This window comes from Scatophagus argus, chromosome 4 (genome assembly GCF_020382885.2).
Source record: "Scatophagus argus isolate fScaArg1 chromosome 4, fScaArg1.pri, whole genome shotgun sequence".
In the NCBI taxonomy this organism is placed as follows: Eukaryota; Metazoa; Chordata; class Actinopteri; family Scatophagidae; genus Scatophagus; species Scatophagus argus.
In genome coordinates this window covers 6310006-6327680 of record NC_058496.1, presented here as the reverse complement: position 1 = coordinate 6327680, position 17675 = coordinate 6310006, and the positions used below count along the sequence as shown (strand labels likewise).

General features: G+C 40.6%; 2 protein-coding genes across 2 annotated transcripts; one reads left to right on the top strand and one right to left on the bottom strand.

The window, feature by feature from the left end:
* Window positions 1-2849: 2849 nt before the first annotated feature.
* Window positions 2850-5870, top strand: nkx3-1 (NK3 homeobox 1). Its single transcript, XM_046387988.1, has 2 exons — window positions 2850-3213; window positions 3571-5870. Exons 1-2 carry the CDS (start codon window positions 3030-3032, stop codon window positions 3969-3971), a joined length of 585 nt encoding a protein of 194 aa, XP_046243944.1. The 5' UTR covers window positions 2850-3029; the 3' UTR covers window positions 3972-5870.
* A 3970-nt stretch (window positions 5871-9840) lies between these two features.
* On the bottom strand, window positions 9841-17665 carry slc25a37 (solute carrier family 25 member 37). The gene is made up of 4 exons (XM_046387125.1): window positions 17340-17665; window positions 13839-14067; window positions 13467-13523; window positions 9841-12891 (listed from the first exon to the last, which is right to left on the bottom strand). The coding sequence occupies exons 1-4, from the start codon at window positions 17532-17534 to the stop codon at window positions 12362-12364; spliced, it is 1011 nt and encodes a 336-aa protein (XP_046243081.1). The 5' UTR covers window positions 17535-17665; the 3' UTR covers window positions 9841-12361.
* Window positions 17666-17675: the final 10 nt, after the last annotated feature.

Here is a 17675-nt window from a genome sequence, read left to right as displayed (position 1 = left end):
ACATTTTAACCTGCCGGCTGTTCTGGTGGCGTCGACATCACTGAAACGTCAAACGTCATTCGTGTGGTTGTTGAACGTCACAATCAGGCATAGTTTGTTGCTCTTATACCGCAAGTGCAAGTGCGGTTTAAAACGGCTTGCTAAACAGAACCTTATCAATGTCGTCAGATTTTTCACTGCCCATAAAGTGAATATGGTGAACAGAAAGCGTGCAATCATACTTCTCACAGTACCGATGTTCCCTGAAGGCAACGTGATAGAGGAAGATCCTCAACATTCTTTGTTATGCTGTCACTCATGATTACCACGCCCCTCTACGCTGATGCCACGCCCCCAGACCAGGATCCGGGCCAAAGGTTTGAAACTGATAAGATCGGTTCCGAAATTGAACAATAAGGTTTGAAACTATAAATAAAGAAGGTGAATCTGAAAACACAAAATCTGCAACTGAACAAAATAAGACCGTACAGACTGAAATGTATATGTTATGTATAGTTAATATAAGCTAGTTCAACATGCATTGTCATACAGCAATTGATTAAAAAATACCAAAGTACAGTTTTCCCTGCTAATTTGAATCAGTATGAATGTTATGCGAACCATTTCATATTCATATTCAATAAACACAATCCAGAGATGAAGTTAATGTCTGCGGACCAGGCTACTTTGGCTAAACTTTCCACCTAAAAATTTCTTCAGATTAAAAGAGATTAATAAAGAAGGACTGGCTAGATTTGAATTAGGAGACGCTGAGGGTTTGGAATCTGAATCCGAATCCGACACTGAATTGTGTTTATTCCAAAATATGTTTTCACATAGAGCGAATTTGCTTTGGTGTGTCAGAGCCTAACAACAAAAATATTGAAATAAGAAATAAGAAATATAAAACAATAAAAGGCTTTGTTTAAATCAAGAAGAATTAATAGAAAAAAAAAGAAAAACAGAGCATGAAAATTATTTTAATATTAACAAAACCAATGATAAATACAATACAACATAATGTGACTATTAAATAAGTAGAGTTAAATAATAAGGGAGTTTTGTATACTGCTGCTCTGCTCAGATTTATGAGACAAAAGATTGACTTAGTTCTAACTCAGGTCTGTCTGTAAACCTCAAACTGACCCGTTCAGTCTGATGACATATTTGTTATGCCATACAGTACACAGAGCGAAGAACTTGTGCAATAACGCAGGTGTAGCTTACAGTATAATGCAACACCGATGATACAAATCTACAGCAGTTAAGTCTCGCCGCTCGTCATCTCAGACAAAGAAACAGCAGGAAAACAACAGAAGATTGATGGCACAACAACTTTCTGTGGCTCAAAGAAAACATCGTCAGCGCATAGCACGTAATGTGGAAGACAAATGCCTTCCTGGGCTCAAAGGTCAGAGGTTCTACTGTGTCACATCTGATGCAGAACTATGTAGCCAAATATCTGTGCAATGAATGCGTAGGACACAACAGATAGAAAAGAAATAGTGTTTTCAGCCAAGAGCAATCATGTGGATTGTCTCAGAATGAGGGCAGAGGATGACAGCATGGTTTGGTAGAGTCTCAAAAAGGCTGCTGTCATCCAACTGAGCACATGTGTTTTCTTACTCGTCCAGGTGAATATGCTTTTGATGAAGCCAAACCTGCGTTCAATGAAGTTTGAAATAAACTTTCAGTGAAATCAAAAAGTTGTTCAGTACTGTATGATCCAAAAATACACATGAGGGCTTTAAAAACAGAAAATAGACCTGCGTCTAGACTGGGGGATAAAAGCTTCCTGTGCTTACAGTTCAACATACTTTCACAGTCAGACGGTCGCAGACAAAGAACTCAAGGTGAAACATATCACACTGATGATCTTAATACTGTGTTGACAAGACAGCAGCTGGTGCTTAAGAGGAACCTCAGTAAAACAGATGGCTTTTAGAAATGATGATCATAACACAGGACAGAGGCCTATAGAGCTGTCACGTCGCTAACACAGCACTTAACATTAATGAAAATACGATCTAATTGTTGTACTTTCACAACGCAAGCGCTCATCAGTGTGACGTTGCAGCGTTGGCGACTTCTCGGTGTGTGGTTGGTTGGTGCCACAGGAGCTGGAGGAGTCAGCAGGGCCAGGGGCCACGGGCAGGATCATGTTTATCATACCTGCATTCATGTGTTTCCAAATGAAGCATGAAGTCCCAGAGGAGCTCAGACATTGCTTGTAAAGAAAGGCAGCCCTGAGCCATGGGGAACAACAAATAAACAGCCACAGAGCAATGGCTGCGTCCGTTCAGGAGCCGGCCTCAATGTGTCCAAGTCATTAGCGCTCCAGTAGGTATGACCACCCATCCTGAACCCCCACCCCTCTCCGTCCTGTGGTCTTCCTGCAGCCACACAAACAACTGGGTTACTGCACTGAGCTGATGGAGGCATGAAGACAGAAATCCTTTTAAATATCCGCCAAACATGTAGTATAAATAAACATAATATTTCACCATACAGACTTTCTAATATTTTGGACGAAATATCAGAAACTCCTCTCTGTAATTCAGTATAATGAGTGCATTTATACTTTGCACAGACAACTGAGAAAGGGTATACAGTGTTGTACAAAAACTGTATAAAAAGGGACTAAAATTTATACAACAAACTGAGTTTTATTGAGATATGAAGTATACGGTTTAAGGGATGTAAACTCTGCATTTTACAACAAATATGCGTTTCTGTGGGCATGTTATGTTCCTAGAATGATTCCAAAATAAATTTCAATATTGTTTAACATTTTAATATGATAAAGCACTTTTTGTTGAGGCACTGTTGTTTGATTTTAGAAGCTCCCATTCAACAAATGAAAGTTACTAGAAGTAAAAGTGAAGTTGGCTCTACTCGTCCCGCCTCCTTCACTTGTCGGTGCAGTCGGACTAAAACCCGCCCCTGCTCGTGTATAAATTCACACTGTGGGAGTGTGTGAGGAGACACAACGCTTCAACCACGTCTGCAGCCCCGTGGCTCCGAGAGGCCTCTGATTTGTGGATTACTCGATGGAAATGTCTGACGCAGTCAAACCTCTGACTTCCTTCCTCATAGAGGACATCCTCTCCATCAAGGACAGCACGAGACTTAGTGGGAAATGCTGCTCTCAGAAGATGGAGAGATGGAAAGAAGAATCTGAAACGTTGTCGGAGGAGCTCTGCCCTCAGGAGACGCCGTTTGGAGTGCAGACAGGTGAGCTCCTGCAGGTTTTCAACAACAGGAAATGTGATAGATAGATAGATAACACACTGAATTCTGTTCTTTTGACTTTTGATTTGCAGAATAAGGTTTTAGAAGATGGGTTAAATCTTTGTAAGATTAGTTATAGGTCTGTGTTGTAACAAGTTGCAATGTGATATAAAACGTAGTTTTAAGGTTAAAAAAGTTTTTCTGAGAGTATTTTTTGCTCATAGTGGTGGGTTGTTCACATTATGATGATCATGATCCTCTTTTGAAACCATCACTTCACAGCCTGATATGCACATTGCACCATACTGACTGTCACAGAGTAGGTCGCCTCCCCTGACTGATCACATCTGTCCTTCACAGAGTCTCTGGACTCATCATGTCCCAGCACCTCGGAGTCCAGCAGCTTTTCCTCCACAGGAAAACAGAAGCGCTCCAGAGCCGCGTTCACACACCTGCAAGTGCTTGAGCTGGAGAAGAAATTTAGCCACCAGAAATACCTGTCCGCCCCCGAGAGAGCTCACCTGGCCAGCACCTTAAGACTAACCGAGACCCAGGTGAAAATCTGGTTTCAGAACAGGAGGTACAAGACGAAACGAAAGCAGCAAACATCAGAGCTGTGTAAGGACGCGTACAAAGCAGAGAGGCTGGGCCTGAGAGACGATTTTGTCCGATCATCACTAATCACCTCCTTCTGTAAAGCCTATCAATACAGACCCTACCTGTGGGACTACAGTGGCCCCTGGGGGCCAACGTTATGGTGAAGCTGAAATGGTGTATGGTGCTGTGATTTGTTTTCATGAATCTACATTTAGTATCCCTGATATTTAGGCTCTGTGTTGATTCCATGTTGTTAGATTTTGAACCCGTGTGTTACCAAACGTTTTTGTTCATCAACACATGCTGTATTTTTTCACGCTTTAAGTCAGAAGACGTTGTGGTAATGGATACGATGTTGGTTTGCACAATGAAACTTGTCACCGAAGCTGTAACTTTTTATTCATTATTAAATTAATGTTGATTCACTTGTCTTTAAAGCTCCGTGTTAGAGATAATACATCAACTGAGGTTGTGGGGAACACAGAAGCTCAGTTAAGACACGAGTCAACCCGAAGGTTTGTCACATCCAGTCAGCAAACAAAGAAAATTCACTGTGAAGATTTAACTGCACCATAACGCAGAAAAAGTGGGAAAACTCATTTAAGTTGTTAAATTATTTGTCCAGTAAATGAACAGGTCCATTGTATATCAGTAAGTTCATAAGGTAAAAGCGTCCCTCATGTTTTCACTGCAGACATTTAAACTATCTGTGTGAGGAGTTAAACTCTGATAATGCTGCATAAGAAGATGAGACACGACAGAGATGAAGGTGATTTTGTAAGTGAGGGCCAGAGAATGAGATCTGATTCCCATAAAGAGCTCCCGACCTGATGAAAACATGGAGATAAACTGCTCTTAAACTTTCCTGAGGTGACGTCATCAGAAACAGCAATTTCTTATCTGAGTCATTTTGGGGGGTTTAGCTTAAAGTGAGTTAGTGTGGCAGTCAAACAAAAATGACTGTGAGTCCATAGAGATAAAAGGGTTTTAGACAAATCTTGACTTGAATGGGAAAACTGGATGAGTCAAATGTGCCACTGTGGAACAAACAAAAACTAACAAACAGTAACAGAGATTCAACAAAAACAGATTCAGATACTTAGAAATTTACATTTTTTTCCCCCATATAAAATGTAGAAATACCAATAAACAAAAAAAAATACGTCATTACAAGAAAAACTGCTTGTAATGAAGGTTTGGTTTGCATGCTCTGATTATTAAATATGATACCATTAAACTGATACATGTAACCGGCCTGTTACTGTTACTGAAGTACTTTTTATACAGGAACACCAGCTGAGTGGTTGTGAGATGCTTAATAGGAGAAACAAATCAGTTTTCAGGATTTGTGCTTTTTCTCTGGTCTTTTTGGGAAGATGCTGGAACTTTGTTGGAACAGTTACTGACATGAAAGCAAGTTTAGTAAGAAAAATCACTATTCAGCAGAATTTGTAACAACTCATGGACATCTGAGAAATACAGAGTGCTCTTTGTAAGACGTCAGAAGCCAAAAAGCTCAGAAAACACAGATTTAGTCTCTGATAATGTGCTGTATTTTAAAAGCTTGAAATATAACATGTAACTGAAGCTGTCGGCTGAATGTCAGTGGTTTGAAGGTGTAAAGTAACTTAAAATAGAAGCAAAACTTTACTTAAGTACAGTACTTGAGTACAATGATGCATCCATCCATTTTCTATACCGCTTATCCTTCAGGGTCACGGGGGGGTTGGAGCCTATCCAGCTAACTACGGGCGAGAGGCGGGGTTCGTCCTGGTCCGCTCGCCAATCTATTGCAGGGCTGACACACACAAAGACAGACAACCACTCACACACACACTCATACCTAGGGGCAATGTAGAGTAGCTGGTATCAGCTGGTATTGTGGGAGGAAGCCAGAGTACCTGCAGAAAAGGCACAGGGAGAACATGCAAACTCCACATAGAAGGGCCCAGACTGGGATTCGAACCTGGAACCCTCTTGCTAACCACTGCACCACGGTGCCACCCTGAGAAACTTCTTTGAGTAAACATGTCAGCGTTACTGTGTACATGTCATCCTTGATCTAATGCACATGTAAAACTCTCTCTGTCGAAAAATAAAAAATACAAAGTCATGTTGTCAGAGTTGCAGTCTTTCTGAATTAACTACCACTGATATACTGCGTTCTTCAGTATAACCGTTTGTGAAATCAAATAAATCAATAATAAAAACATGTAGGTCTCTTGTGTTTGCAGGACACAAAGTACATCTTTGTGAGTAAGCAGAGAAGACGGGGATGTGCACAAGCCTGATTAAAGCACTTGTATCTTCATTGTTCCCCCCCATACATTACTGCATGGGGGGGAAACTAAAACACATTTGTACACCATGTCTACACCTGATGCATGACAGAAAACCACTGCATTAGAGTGAATCAGGGTCCACTGACCAAAGCAGACGTGTATGCTGTTTTGTTATTGACGTCAATATGAAGTTTTGAATTTATGGAACGAAACCCTTTACTGAATCATGAGGTCAGACAGCATTTGAAAATGAGAAAAAAAAATTTCAACACATATTTGACATTTGCATTGTTGTCAGAACCTGACATCTCATCAAGATGGAGAGAATCTATTGATGATCAACTTGGACACCAACACCAGAAGTCATAATCTCAGACTAACTTTGAGCTATTTATGTCAAAGATGAACACCGACCGCGTGGCCCCAGCGGCGGCGTCACGCAGGTCGGCATGCTGAGCTGACTCAGTACAGTGCCGATAAGATGGCGTGCAGGATTTAGAGCTTTACATATTTAAGAAGGATAAGTTTGTAGTAACATAACCAAAGTGTGAGCAGAGGACTTGATGGAATTGATAGAAGGGATACTTCAGAAACCTGTCTGACTTGTGCCAAGTGTCAAAAGATTATAATCTTATTTCTCTTATTTTCTTATCCTTACTGAGGAGTAAGTTGTTTGTCACATTCACATTCTTCTGCTTTTGAATGCTAATCATTCCTCTAACTTTTAAAATCTTGCTGAGCTCTCACCCTGCCGTAGTGATACGAGCCTGAACTGTACTTTCCTACTCAGTTTATTTGTAAATTCTCGGAAATATGAACTTATGTAACGCTAACAGAGTTGAGTAAACTGTGGAATATCTTAGAACGCAAAAGCTAAGAAGTTATCAAATGTGGATATTAAATCTTAACGATTTCCTTCAACTAAAGTGAGTTCTTATCAACAGCACCATTCACTGGAGGCCCTCGGAGTAAACAGGTAATTAGACATGAAGAGGGCAGATAGCATCTGTTTTGACGGCACTGAAAATCTGACAGCGTCTCCCAGGTTCTCTCGGAGTCTCCTATACGAAGTCGCTCATCAGATAAAGGAGCTTGTTGAAGGGTGAAACTGAAGGTTAGAAGGGCTATTATTTTCTGCACTTGGCCATTGTCATAGCTGCACTTCCGCAGGCTCAAAGAGACACGGTACATTGATTCACAAACACAGAAGGGTCAGAAACAACATCCTCTCATCTGTTCCCTTCTCTGTCAGTCTTGAGGCTTGGTGAGTGAGTCTAAATCTGTCTCTGCACCACCTGGATTAACTGGATTTGTAATGAAAAGCAGAGAGGAGGAGTTCACAGCATTACAAGCTCTTATCTCATCCTTTATATATTGGATCATGGATTCTGTCATCATATGGCTGCATGAACATTTTCTGGGATGTGGAGTAAAGCAGCTTTAAATGCAATGTTAAGTCTTAGGAGTTTATCTTCCTTGTCTATACATTTAGGGATCTGATTGTGAGATGCAGTGAACGGTGTGGTCGTGGAGCCGTCGTCGGGCTCTTCAAGGTGGCCAATGATCCTTTGAAAAACAAGCAGATCTTCATAACAGATGAGGAGAAAACCAAACGTCGACCACAAAGACGTCCTTTGTCGGTGCTCCAATATGCCGTGACTGTCTGACAAACTTGTTGTAGTTGATAAGGAGGCTAAAAACAGCCCCGATCCTTTCACATGGGAACACTCGTAAACTTCCTAGCATAGTGTAACTGGATCCCACATGTTACGGTACCAGTAGAGCAGCTGCCTTTCTTCTCCCATCAGCAGATACACTGCAGCATCTAAATTCACCCGATGGTTAACATTGATTGTGTTTGTGTGTGTGTGTGTGAGAAAGAGAGAGAGAGAAGCAAGGCAGGCAGACAGAGAGAGAAGAAGAGTAATTTTCCAGTGTTCTTATCTGTGGGACAAAGATATAAAGTAGTGGGACAGTTTACTGCAGATTAAAGTGATTGTGACAAGGACAGAGGACATGGGCTGAGGGGGGCGTTCATTGTGAGCTTCAGATAAACAACCTGCCTCACGGACAAGGGCGAAAACTAAACACACCAGGGACAGCGGCGCTGCAGCACAGGTGTACGTGTCCTGAGGCATGTTGGTTTGGAATAAAGCTCAGCACTGTCTGCATCTCAATACAAAATCAGATGAGTCTCGTTTTCCTGTCATTACGTACCGTATTGTGTGCGGGACACACTTTTGAAATACACTACTTATCTTTATATAAACAGCACAATAGATAAAAACTTTATAATTACTACGTGGATAACAAGGAGAACAATATGGGGTCAATGAGGACATGCAAACACTCAGATATGCATGCATCTAGTGCTGTACTTTTAATGCAGTCTTGATGTGATGTTCACGCTGCTCTTGTGTGACCACTAAGTTGCAAGATTGATCCATAAACACTACATAGACAAAAGTACTATAATGGGGCTGTTTTTCACTTTACTTCCAGTGAAGGGAAATCTTAATGCTTCAGCATACCAAGACATTTTGGACAATGCTATACTTCCAACTTTGTGGCAACAGTTTGTTGAAGGCCCTTTTCTATTCCAGCATGACTGTGCCCCAGTGCACAAAGCAAAGCTCCATAAAGACATGGTTGGATGAGTTTGATGTGGAAGAACTTGACTGGCCCACACAGAGTCCTGACCTCAACCCCATCCAACACCTTTGGGATGAACTGGAACGGAGATTGTGAGTCAGGACTTTTGGTCCAACATCAGTGTTTGACCTCACAAATGCTCTACTGCATGAATGGACAAAAACTCCCCCAGAAACAACCCAAAATGTTGTGGAAAGCCTTCACAGAAGAGGGGAAGCTGTTATAGCTGCAAAGTTGTCTGTTGTGTGTTTAGAATCCAATGTCATTAAAGTCCATTAAAGATTTTTTTTTTTTTTTTTGGACACTTTTTCATCTTTTTGCACAATGTTGACTGTCTCTTTTCAATTAACCAACATGCTGACTTCACAACTGTCTGATGTGTTTGGCCACATAAATTTACATCCATGTACAAAGCTGTTTGTTGATGTTTCTCTCTTTGAGGTAAAACTCAGGACATTATGACATCATCATGTACTCCTATGAACTGCATGGCCCATCCAAACGCAGTGGCATGTCAACATCATCTCTATCTTCAAGGACTAATGTGTCTGTCATGACAACTTTTGAACGATACTATGCTGCCCTCTACTGGAACTGACCAGCCCCTGCAGATGCATACTTTAAAGGGTTAGTTCACTCAAATTTCAAATACATATATTTTCTTCTAATAGCTGCTGCCAATTACATCTGTAGAATCTTAATTGTTTTTAGACTCAGGCCTCTGTGATGTCTCTGTGGTCTCAACTCCAAATGAGCTGAGTGAATTGTGACTTTGCACTGCAACATACTTCTCTTTCCCATAGGTTCTATAGGTTGTATGTGTAGCAGTACTGTAACTCTGGATAATCCGTGCCTTACAGTTTTCATCTGAGCTACTTACTACTGCTGTAAAACGTTATGTTTTGTTTGTTTGTTTTTTACTTTAAAAGTTGTGTTCAAAATGAACATGAACGTTATGGCGCTGATCCCAACTGTCATTTCTTTGTATGAAAAACTAATTTATGTTAAGAGCAGTTAGATTACTAACGCCTCATTTATTTTAACACTGAACAAATTAAAATAAACAAACCAAAAATCAAAAAAAAAACCAACTCTCATCCACAGTATCAAAGCAAATATTTAATTCTATTTAAGAAAACAAGAACACAGCATTCCTCACTTGCATGTTTATTTCAGCTCCAGTGTTACATACTGTAGCAGCATTATCACAATCAGTTCATATTTGCATGGTGAACCTTTCTAGCGTTCTTCTTCTTGGGAGATGGCACAACAAAAAAAAGTCATCCCGACTCCAGTTTCAATCATTTGTGCGTAAATAGCGGAAAAATATTTACATCAACCCCCACACAGAGAACATCATCTCTCTGTATTAGAAACGCTACTTCGATATGTTTAATGTACTTGGACGTGTTTGGGAATTATGATTCACTATCATGAATCGACAAATCAAAGGAATGATGGTGGAGTGCAGGCAGTGTTGCATCGCTTCAATGCAATAAATCAAAAACTACTCTGACTGGCTTCATTTTGCATTAGAATAAAACATCTATATATTACTTTTATATTCAAGCAGACAAAACATCTTATCTGGTCATGTGAAATCCATGATGCATTTAATACAACTAGTTTATGTAGTATAAACCATCTGATCAGTGAATAACAATTAGGCATCCAAATATATTTATAATAACATAAAATTGCCAATATTTGCTGAATTGGTTGATGAAGCTTGTCAGAGAAGCGAACGGAAATGCTGAAGCAGCAACCAGTGAGGTCCAAACACATACAGGAAATAAACCCCAAGAAATACATGAGGGATAATGAAGAATTCAAGTGATTAGGCAAATTAACATGCGGAAACTGTGGGGCAAAAAGGTGGAGCAATAATTCATAGCAGGCAGGCAAATAACATCACAATTACAGGTTAAAAGTAATGCACAGAGTATAATTGCATGTCTTTGGTATATTAACAATTACTCTCATGTACACATCATGTGTTGCTTAAGGAGTTGTGAGACCACTGGAATCTGACGAACTCTCTGAACTTCACCAAAAGGAAGAAAACTCCATAATTAAAAACAAATAAATCTGGCTGCTTGCGGGATTACATCAATATCTGGAGGAATGTCTTGACTCCTGAGTGGAAAATAGTCAAGAGGCCGGAGAGAGCGGCGAGCACACAGGAAACGTGTAACTACAACAGGACAAGTGAAAATAAAAGTGACACTGCCTGCTCACCAGCTGCATTGATCGGGCTTTCACTTGCCTCATGGTAACAAAGAGTAGCCAAGGCCATTGGTCAGTTTGAGAATAAAGTTAACGTGTTATATTTTTGCATCACAGAAAGTCTGCAGCTAAGGTCTCAGTCAAAATTATGCTTTGAAAATACTTTACATACATGTACACAATCTACAACCTTTAGGTTCAAGGTCAACATGATGCACATTAACAAAAGGCCAGTATGACAGCAGTACAAATGCACATGGAGATGGAGATATGGCCGCCATGTCAGGTAACAGCTTTATCTGATCCATCGCTGTACCTGCATCACAACGTTTGTAAGAACCGGTCACCTTCAAAACTCATATTCATGTTTTTGAATGCATATAGACAAGCTGCCTTCTTTCTGCAGCAGGTGTGATTCTTTGAATTGGAACTGAATTAACAATTAGCATATTGTTTTTGTGCGTGATTCAGGAGAATTGTAGTGCTGAGCTTTGAGAATGCAAATAACTGGACCACACCTCACTGCTGAGAGAGAAAGCGGATCTCTCAGAGAACAAAAACATAGTATCTTGCACTTAAAGCAAAAAAATACAAAATAAATTAAAAAAATAAATACATTATTAAAAGCTGCTGCAATTGACCTTTTGGTGCAGACATAATGGAAAAAAAAAACATTCAGTTTAGTAAGTTCAAATTTGATTATTGCAGCAAGTAATGACATAAGGAGCCACAGTGAGATTTAAGCTTAGAATAGTGCACTTCAAAAATTAAATGTGGAAAAAAAAAAAAAACAAGATTTTTTTTTTTGTCTAACACCAGGGGGCCAAAAGGAAGGAAACGTGAAGCGACATTTAATATTTATGAGGCACTTGGAAAGCACGAGTGTTCGTCTGTGGAGTGAAAAGAAGGAATGTGTTATGATGTTTTTTTTCATAAATACACAACGAAATAAAACTAACAAACAGCATTGTGTTTCTTTCATATCCGTAAAATGGAAGGCTCGAAAAGCTAACAAAATAAATAAGAAGTTCTAATATTAAGAACGATAAACATCATTAGACGACTTCTTTTTACGATCACCACGTTGCAGAAGAGAGAGTTTGGAGGGATGTGGATGATGATGAAGTGCATGTGAGGAAGAAGACGACCTTTCAGCTCTTCTAAGTGTATCTGCCCTTTGAGGAACTGTCACCCCGGGTTGCACAACATCATCTTAATTTGAAAACACAGAGACAAAAGCGAGTGAACAATAAGGAGCGTCACTACGGGCCACTCCTGCAACATGACAACTTCCCTGTGAGACAATAACTGATGTCATTTCCTCTCACAGTTTCAGGCTGGAGTCTTGGTTCTTCAGTTCCAGTCAAGGTGTGGTTTGCTCTGCATGCTTTCTATTACATGGCTCCGGGTCCCGCCTCCGATTCCAGCTGCTGCTTTGTCAGGAAGTACTTGAAGAACTCATACACTGACCAGGCAATAGCAGTGGAGGGCATCTGGTATATAACCCGAGCTTGGACCCCTTTGAAGAAGGCTGCCAGACCACCAAGCCGGTACACTGTCCTGAAGGCATTAGCCATTCCTGTTAAGTGGCCGCTGATGTTCATGGAGCACAGTGCTTCATTCTCTTGCGTGTTGAGCAGAGTTTTACAAACGTCAAGCGGAGTGGTTATTGCTGCCGACACGGCTCCTGCTGCTGCTCCCGACACTATGTGGCTGCCGGGGTGGTAATGTCTGTGGGGGTTTAGCTGTTCCTGCATCAGCTCGTAGGTGATGAAGTGAACGGCCTGGAAAGGGATGTTCATGGTCAGCTGGGTGCTGTAGCTGCGGTAGAAGGCCCCCATGCCCTCAGTACGCGTCACTTTTTGAACACAGTCCCAGAGTCCTCGATATGGCGAGTTGTACATTTGCATCCTCTGCTTTATCACTGGGCCACAAAGGGAGACAAGGAGTCATGTTAGCATCTTCTGTAACATATAGTTTATATGGGCTCTATAACGTTTTATACGAAAGACAAATATACCCCAGAAATCATGACAAGGGCAGATTTTTAAAAAGTTTGTTCCATTAACAAAAAGACAATTATGTTTTATTTTAAGTTGTCTTTAAATTGGTTGTGTTAATACGGAAGCAAGACAGTTCGATATACGTGACGAAAGACAGAACAAACTGGCAGGTTGTTTTTTGAACAATGCCAAGGTTCATCTAAATGGCAGGTTACAACCAAATCACTCATTACATTACGTTACACTTCATTTAGCAGACGCTTTTATCCAAAGCGACTTACAGAATCACAAGTTTCAGTACAACAGAATTAGACTAAAGAAATAAGAGCTAAAACATTATTTTAAAAAAACCCCCCACTAATTGCATTAATTATAATGTACTGACCAGTACAGTCCAAGAACACTGCTAATATCTGCTGTTTTAATAAGGATAAGGACATATGGAAAAACAGACAACTTTGTCCTTTAAAAGGGAAAGGAATTTTTTTTTTCTTACCGTCAGCCGGGTTCATGACTGCATCGTGGAGAACAGTAGCCACACTACCTGCTATACCTGTTAAAACATAAACAAGTCTCGTCAAGTTTTGTCAAATCTTGTTGAGTCTAAATTAATCACTGAGTCTTATCTTAGTTGAAGCTGGGCTGAATTACCAGTTAAGTTGTTGTGTTTACATACTAAAAATTCACTGGTTTATATCGACATATCCCAGAGAGCATGTCTGAAATATGGTTTTATGCCATTGTAAACAGGATACGGGATTAAAATGACTCATCCCAGCTACATTCCTCCAGACCATGTTGCTTAGCCCAGTGCAAGAGCAGTTGTGTGACAATCAAGTGATTTGTGTCGAGACGTGGAAGCTTGTACCATTGGCTAAATGGCTGTTGCCTCCGCTCTGAATGATGTCACTAAGTGAGCGTTTGGCCTTTTCGTAGCAGGCGAAGTAGAGCGCATGGGCTGGTCCTGCTCCCATCATGGTGATGTTGAGGCCCCTCAGCGGTCTGAAGATCCCCTCCGTCCGAATGATCCTTTTCAGAGCTTCATACACACCCCTGTACTGTGCATTTGGGTCTGGCTGCAGGCTCTGCATCCTCGTCTGAAAAAACAAAGACATGCATTTAAACTCTTGACTCTTGAGAGTGGCTTTAAAGGGGGCACCTGGTGGGAGCTGAATCATGATTTTTTTGATGTACTGTTCCCTGTGACAGTGTCACATTGTTCTGACATTAAGCGTACTTGGCAGCAGTGAGGGTCTGACTGAGTGATGTGTGTGTGGCTCTCCCGTGGCAGCTCTTTGTTTTACTCCACCATGCCAAGTTATCTGGACATCACAAAGCATGTTTTTATTTGTGATGAGATCTGGGGCTGGTTCAGGAGATAGGCCAAGTCTATCTTCCTCGCCATGTTCCCATGTGTTTCCTTCCTCTGGCTTAACAATAAAATATCAATTACATTTCCGTTTGATACAGTTTTGGGAACTTGGGGCACACAGAACTTGGTAGCACAGTTTATATTTTAAGTTCGTGTGGCTGAATTTGTGCACAATAAGTCACATTGTGCTGTTGAAGACAGAAGCAATTTCAGCCCAGTTGATAAAACTGCCTAACTACTTGCACTATCAGTTTGCTCTATAGATAATCTGAAGGGTAAAATATGGTGGGTAACAAGCAACCCAGTGACAATACAGAGTATATTCTCAGACTGTGGGCCTTTCTGAGTGACAATTTTCTGAATGTCTGATCATAAAAGACATCTCATGAACTTAAGATGCAACATATGTACGTCTTCAGTAACCAAAAGCCAAGTACTTCCTTTAGCCATTTAGCCATATCTACTACATTACACTGTGGGACATCTTTCCAATTTGTGTGCATCAGTTCAGTGTTTTGGCAATTTGGCTCCGTGGCAGTTGACTAATCAACACCGCAGAAGAACAATTGCATACACACACCCTTTTCTGCATGAAGCTGATTTCAAACGTGTGCAACATCGATAAGGTCCCCCTCCTCGCCTGAACACAGGCTAGGAGGGGTTTGTTACCACCACCCACTGAAGTCTGAAATTCAAAATGAAAACAAATCTTATTAAAAGCCATCGTGCTAAACTGATCCCAAGTTTGCAGTGAGAAATTCTGAATCCTAGACTGGAAATAAACTCAGTGTGTCTCTGATATCTTAGGTGCACTGTTTTCTATACTGGCTCTTTCATGAGTTTAGATCAGTAAAATTTTAAAACAGGTTCTTTGTCAGCTTCAAACACACACTTAACAAAGTGAATGGAGACCACATCCACAGAAGGTGCTTGAAAACTTCTCAAGAGGAAGTGGCAACAGGGGTTTGTGTAATGAAGGCTCGTGTGGTAATGTGGAAACACGTCAAGGCTACGACACTGAAGCAAAAAGGGATATAATGACATTTATTTTCTCGCAGCATGTTAATGAAGTTGTCTGTTTCACATCAGGATTATCGTTAGGGCAGAGCTGCAAGCCAAATAATCAAAACAAGGCCACATTGTTAGAAAACAATAGCCGCGCCAAAGAGAAGGATTGCAGTGGCAAAGTTCACCATCAAATAAACCTTTTGCAGTTCGCTGTTTAGACACAAGCTAATTTTAACAAGCTTAAAACCAGGCAATAATCTTATTCGGTTACTCAACACAGGATTTAACTACAAGATGACACTCATTAGCAAAAACAAATCTGTTTTTCGTCGAGGCAAACACCCGTCACACGAAGTCAGGCTAAAGTCAGGAGGATTTTCTCAGTTTGTGAAATCATCTGCAGTGTTTGCATTATCAAGGCTGCTCCGACTGTTTGAAACTCTTTTCAGACCAAGTTTCAGTGAACAACAAAGGTGGAAGAAGTACTCAGATGTTGCACTGAAGTGAAAGTATAAATACCCTAAAAAGTGTTGCATTTTTCTTTTAACTGAGTAAAGAGCACATAAGTATTAGCATAAAAATATACTTAAAGTGCCAAAAGCAAAAGTACTCATTAAGCAGATCTGCATATGTGAGAATAACATTTACCAAATTATAATTTTTGATGCATTCATATGTTCATGTCTTTGATGTTAAGGCTGGTAAAGCAAGTTTAACTACTTTATGTTTTATCTGCTGGGCTGTTTGTGAATTTTGTGTCAGGGATCAGTACATTTATTTTTATTATATTTTGTATTACTGAACTAAATTATGCAAAGTGATTAGTTATTTGAACGTAGTGAGAACAAAAAGTACAATATTTACCTGAATTCTTAGTGACGTAGAAGAAAGTAAGTAGCAGAAAATGGAAATACTCAAGCAAAGTACCTCAAAAGTGTACTTCAGTAGTGCACTTGAGTAAATTTAGTCATAAAATGATCATGCACTCACTAGTTTGCTACTTTCAAAATATTTAGGAAACGCATAACATTTGAATAAACAAGAAAGACTCAATAATAAACTGAAATCTGAATCACATTTTCTCTTTACTGTTTGCAGCACCTGGTTAGATGCTAAGCCGCATTTTGCTGTGCTGGCACTTACTGTGGGCATTGACAGCACAGTTACATTTAATCTGATAAGTAAACAACTGATCATTTTAGTGATCACACAGAGATGATTTGAACCTAGTGCTGATTTAATCCTGTAACATGGACGTTTCAAGTTCTTCTGCTCAAACCAATAGTCCAACAGTTATTAACCACAAATGTATACTCTGTTACTGCACTTCAGAGTTAAGCAATACTGTTTACATTTTAAAAACTCCTTAAGATGTCTAAGGTTCGTTTTGGATTTCGGGTCAGTTTTGACATCTTTCACGGTAAAGCCAAGCACTTGACCTTCACTTATCCTACGAGTGTAACAGGGCAAGTGTGGATAGCTTGTTTCGTTTCACTGAACAGAGGAAAAAACTTTCGGGACAGGATGGAAACGTGTTTACACGCAGTAAAACGAGCTCCTGATTAAAATGAGGGTAACTTTGAACTTTACCAACTGCTGAGATGTGACTTAGTTAAATTAAGGTTACACTGGGCGATCAGTAAGTTTGCTAGCAAAGTTAATAATTATATCGAGAAAGAAGCAACAAATAGTTAAACTGCTACTACTGGCTCCTCGGTTTAGCTAACGTGGTATTTTTTTTTATTGGTATTTAATTTATGTTCGCCCACTTTAGTTATTTGCTCAGACCAGCAAGCAAGCAAGCAGGCTGTCGTGCTTGAATTAGCTAACGCAGCTAACCAAGGATGTCAAGCTTTAACATTTTACAGCTAGCGTTCGTTAGCAACCGATAGCAAGCTGTCTGTGCGGTTAGCAGCGTTTTGCAGCTAGTTTGAGCTGTGGTGGCAAAACAAGTTTGGTTTGCTGCTGATGTGCCTCTATGTGCGTTACCTTGACAGAGTCCACGGGGTACATCACCGTGTGCTCCAGTATGCCAGCCACGGCTCCTGCTGTCATGTGGGTCAGCACTGAGACATGAGGTGGCAAGCTCTCGTAGTCCCCGTCAACATTCAGAGGCTCATCGTCTTTGCTTTTGACCTGCGACATCTCCAGTGTTGCCACCACACGGTCCGAGCTCAACGCCATGCGTGGTGAGCTCTCCCCGTTGGTCTTCTGTACAAGATAACGCTCAGAGAGGCGTCGGCGGCATGTACAACCACAACACCATCGCTACTTAGTGGAGTTCCAGCGCCCGTGTGACGTTGACAGTTAGAGGCGTGGCTTACA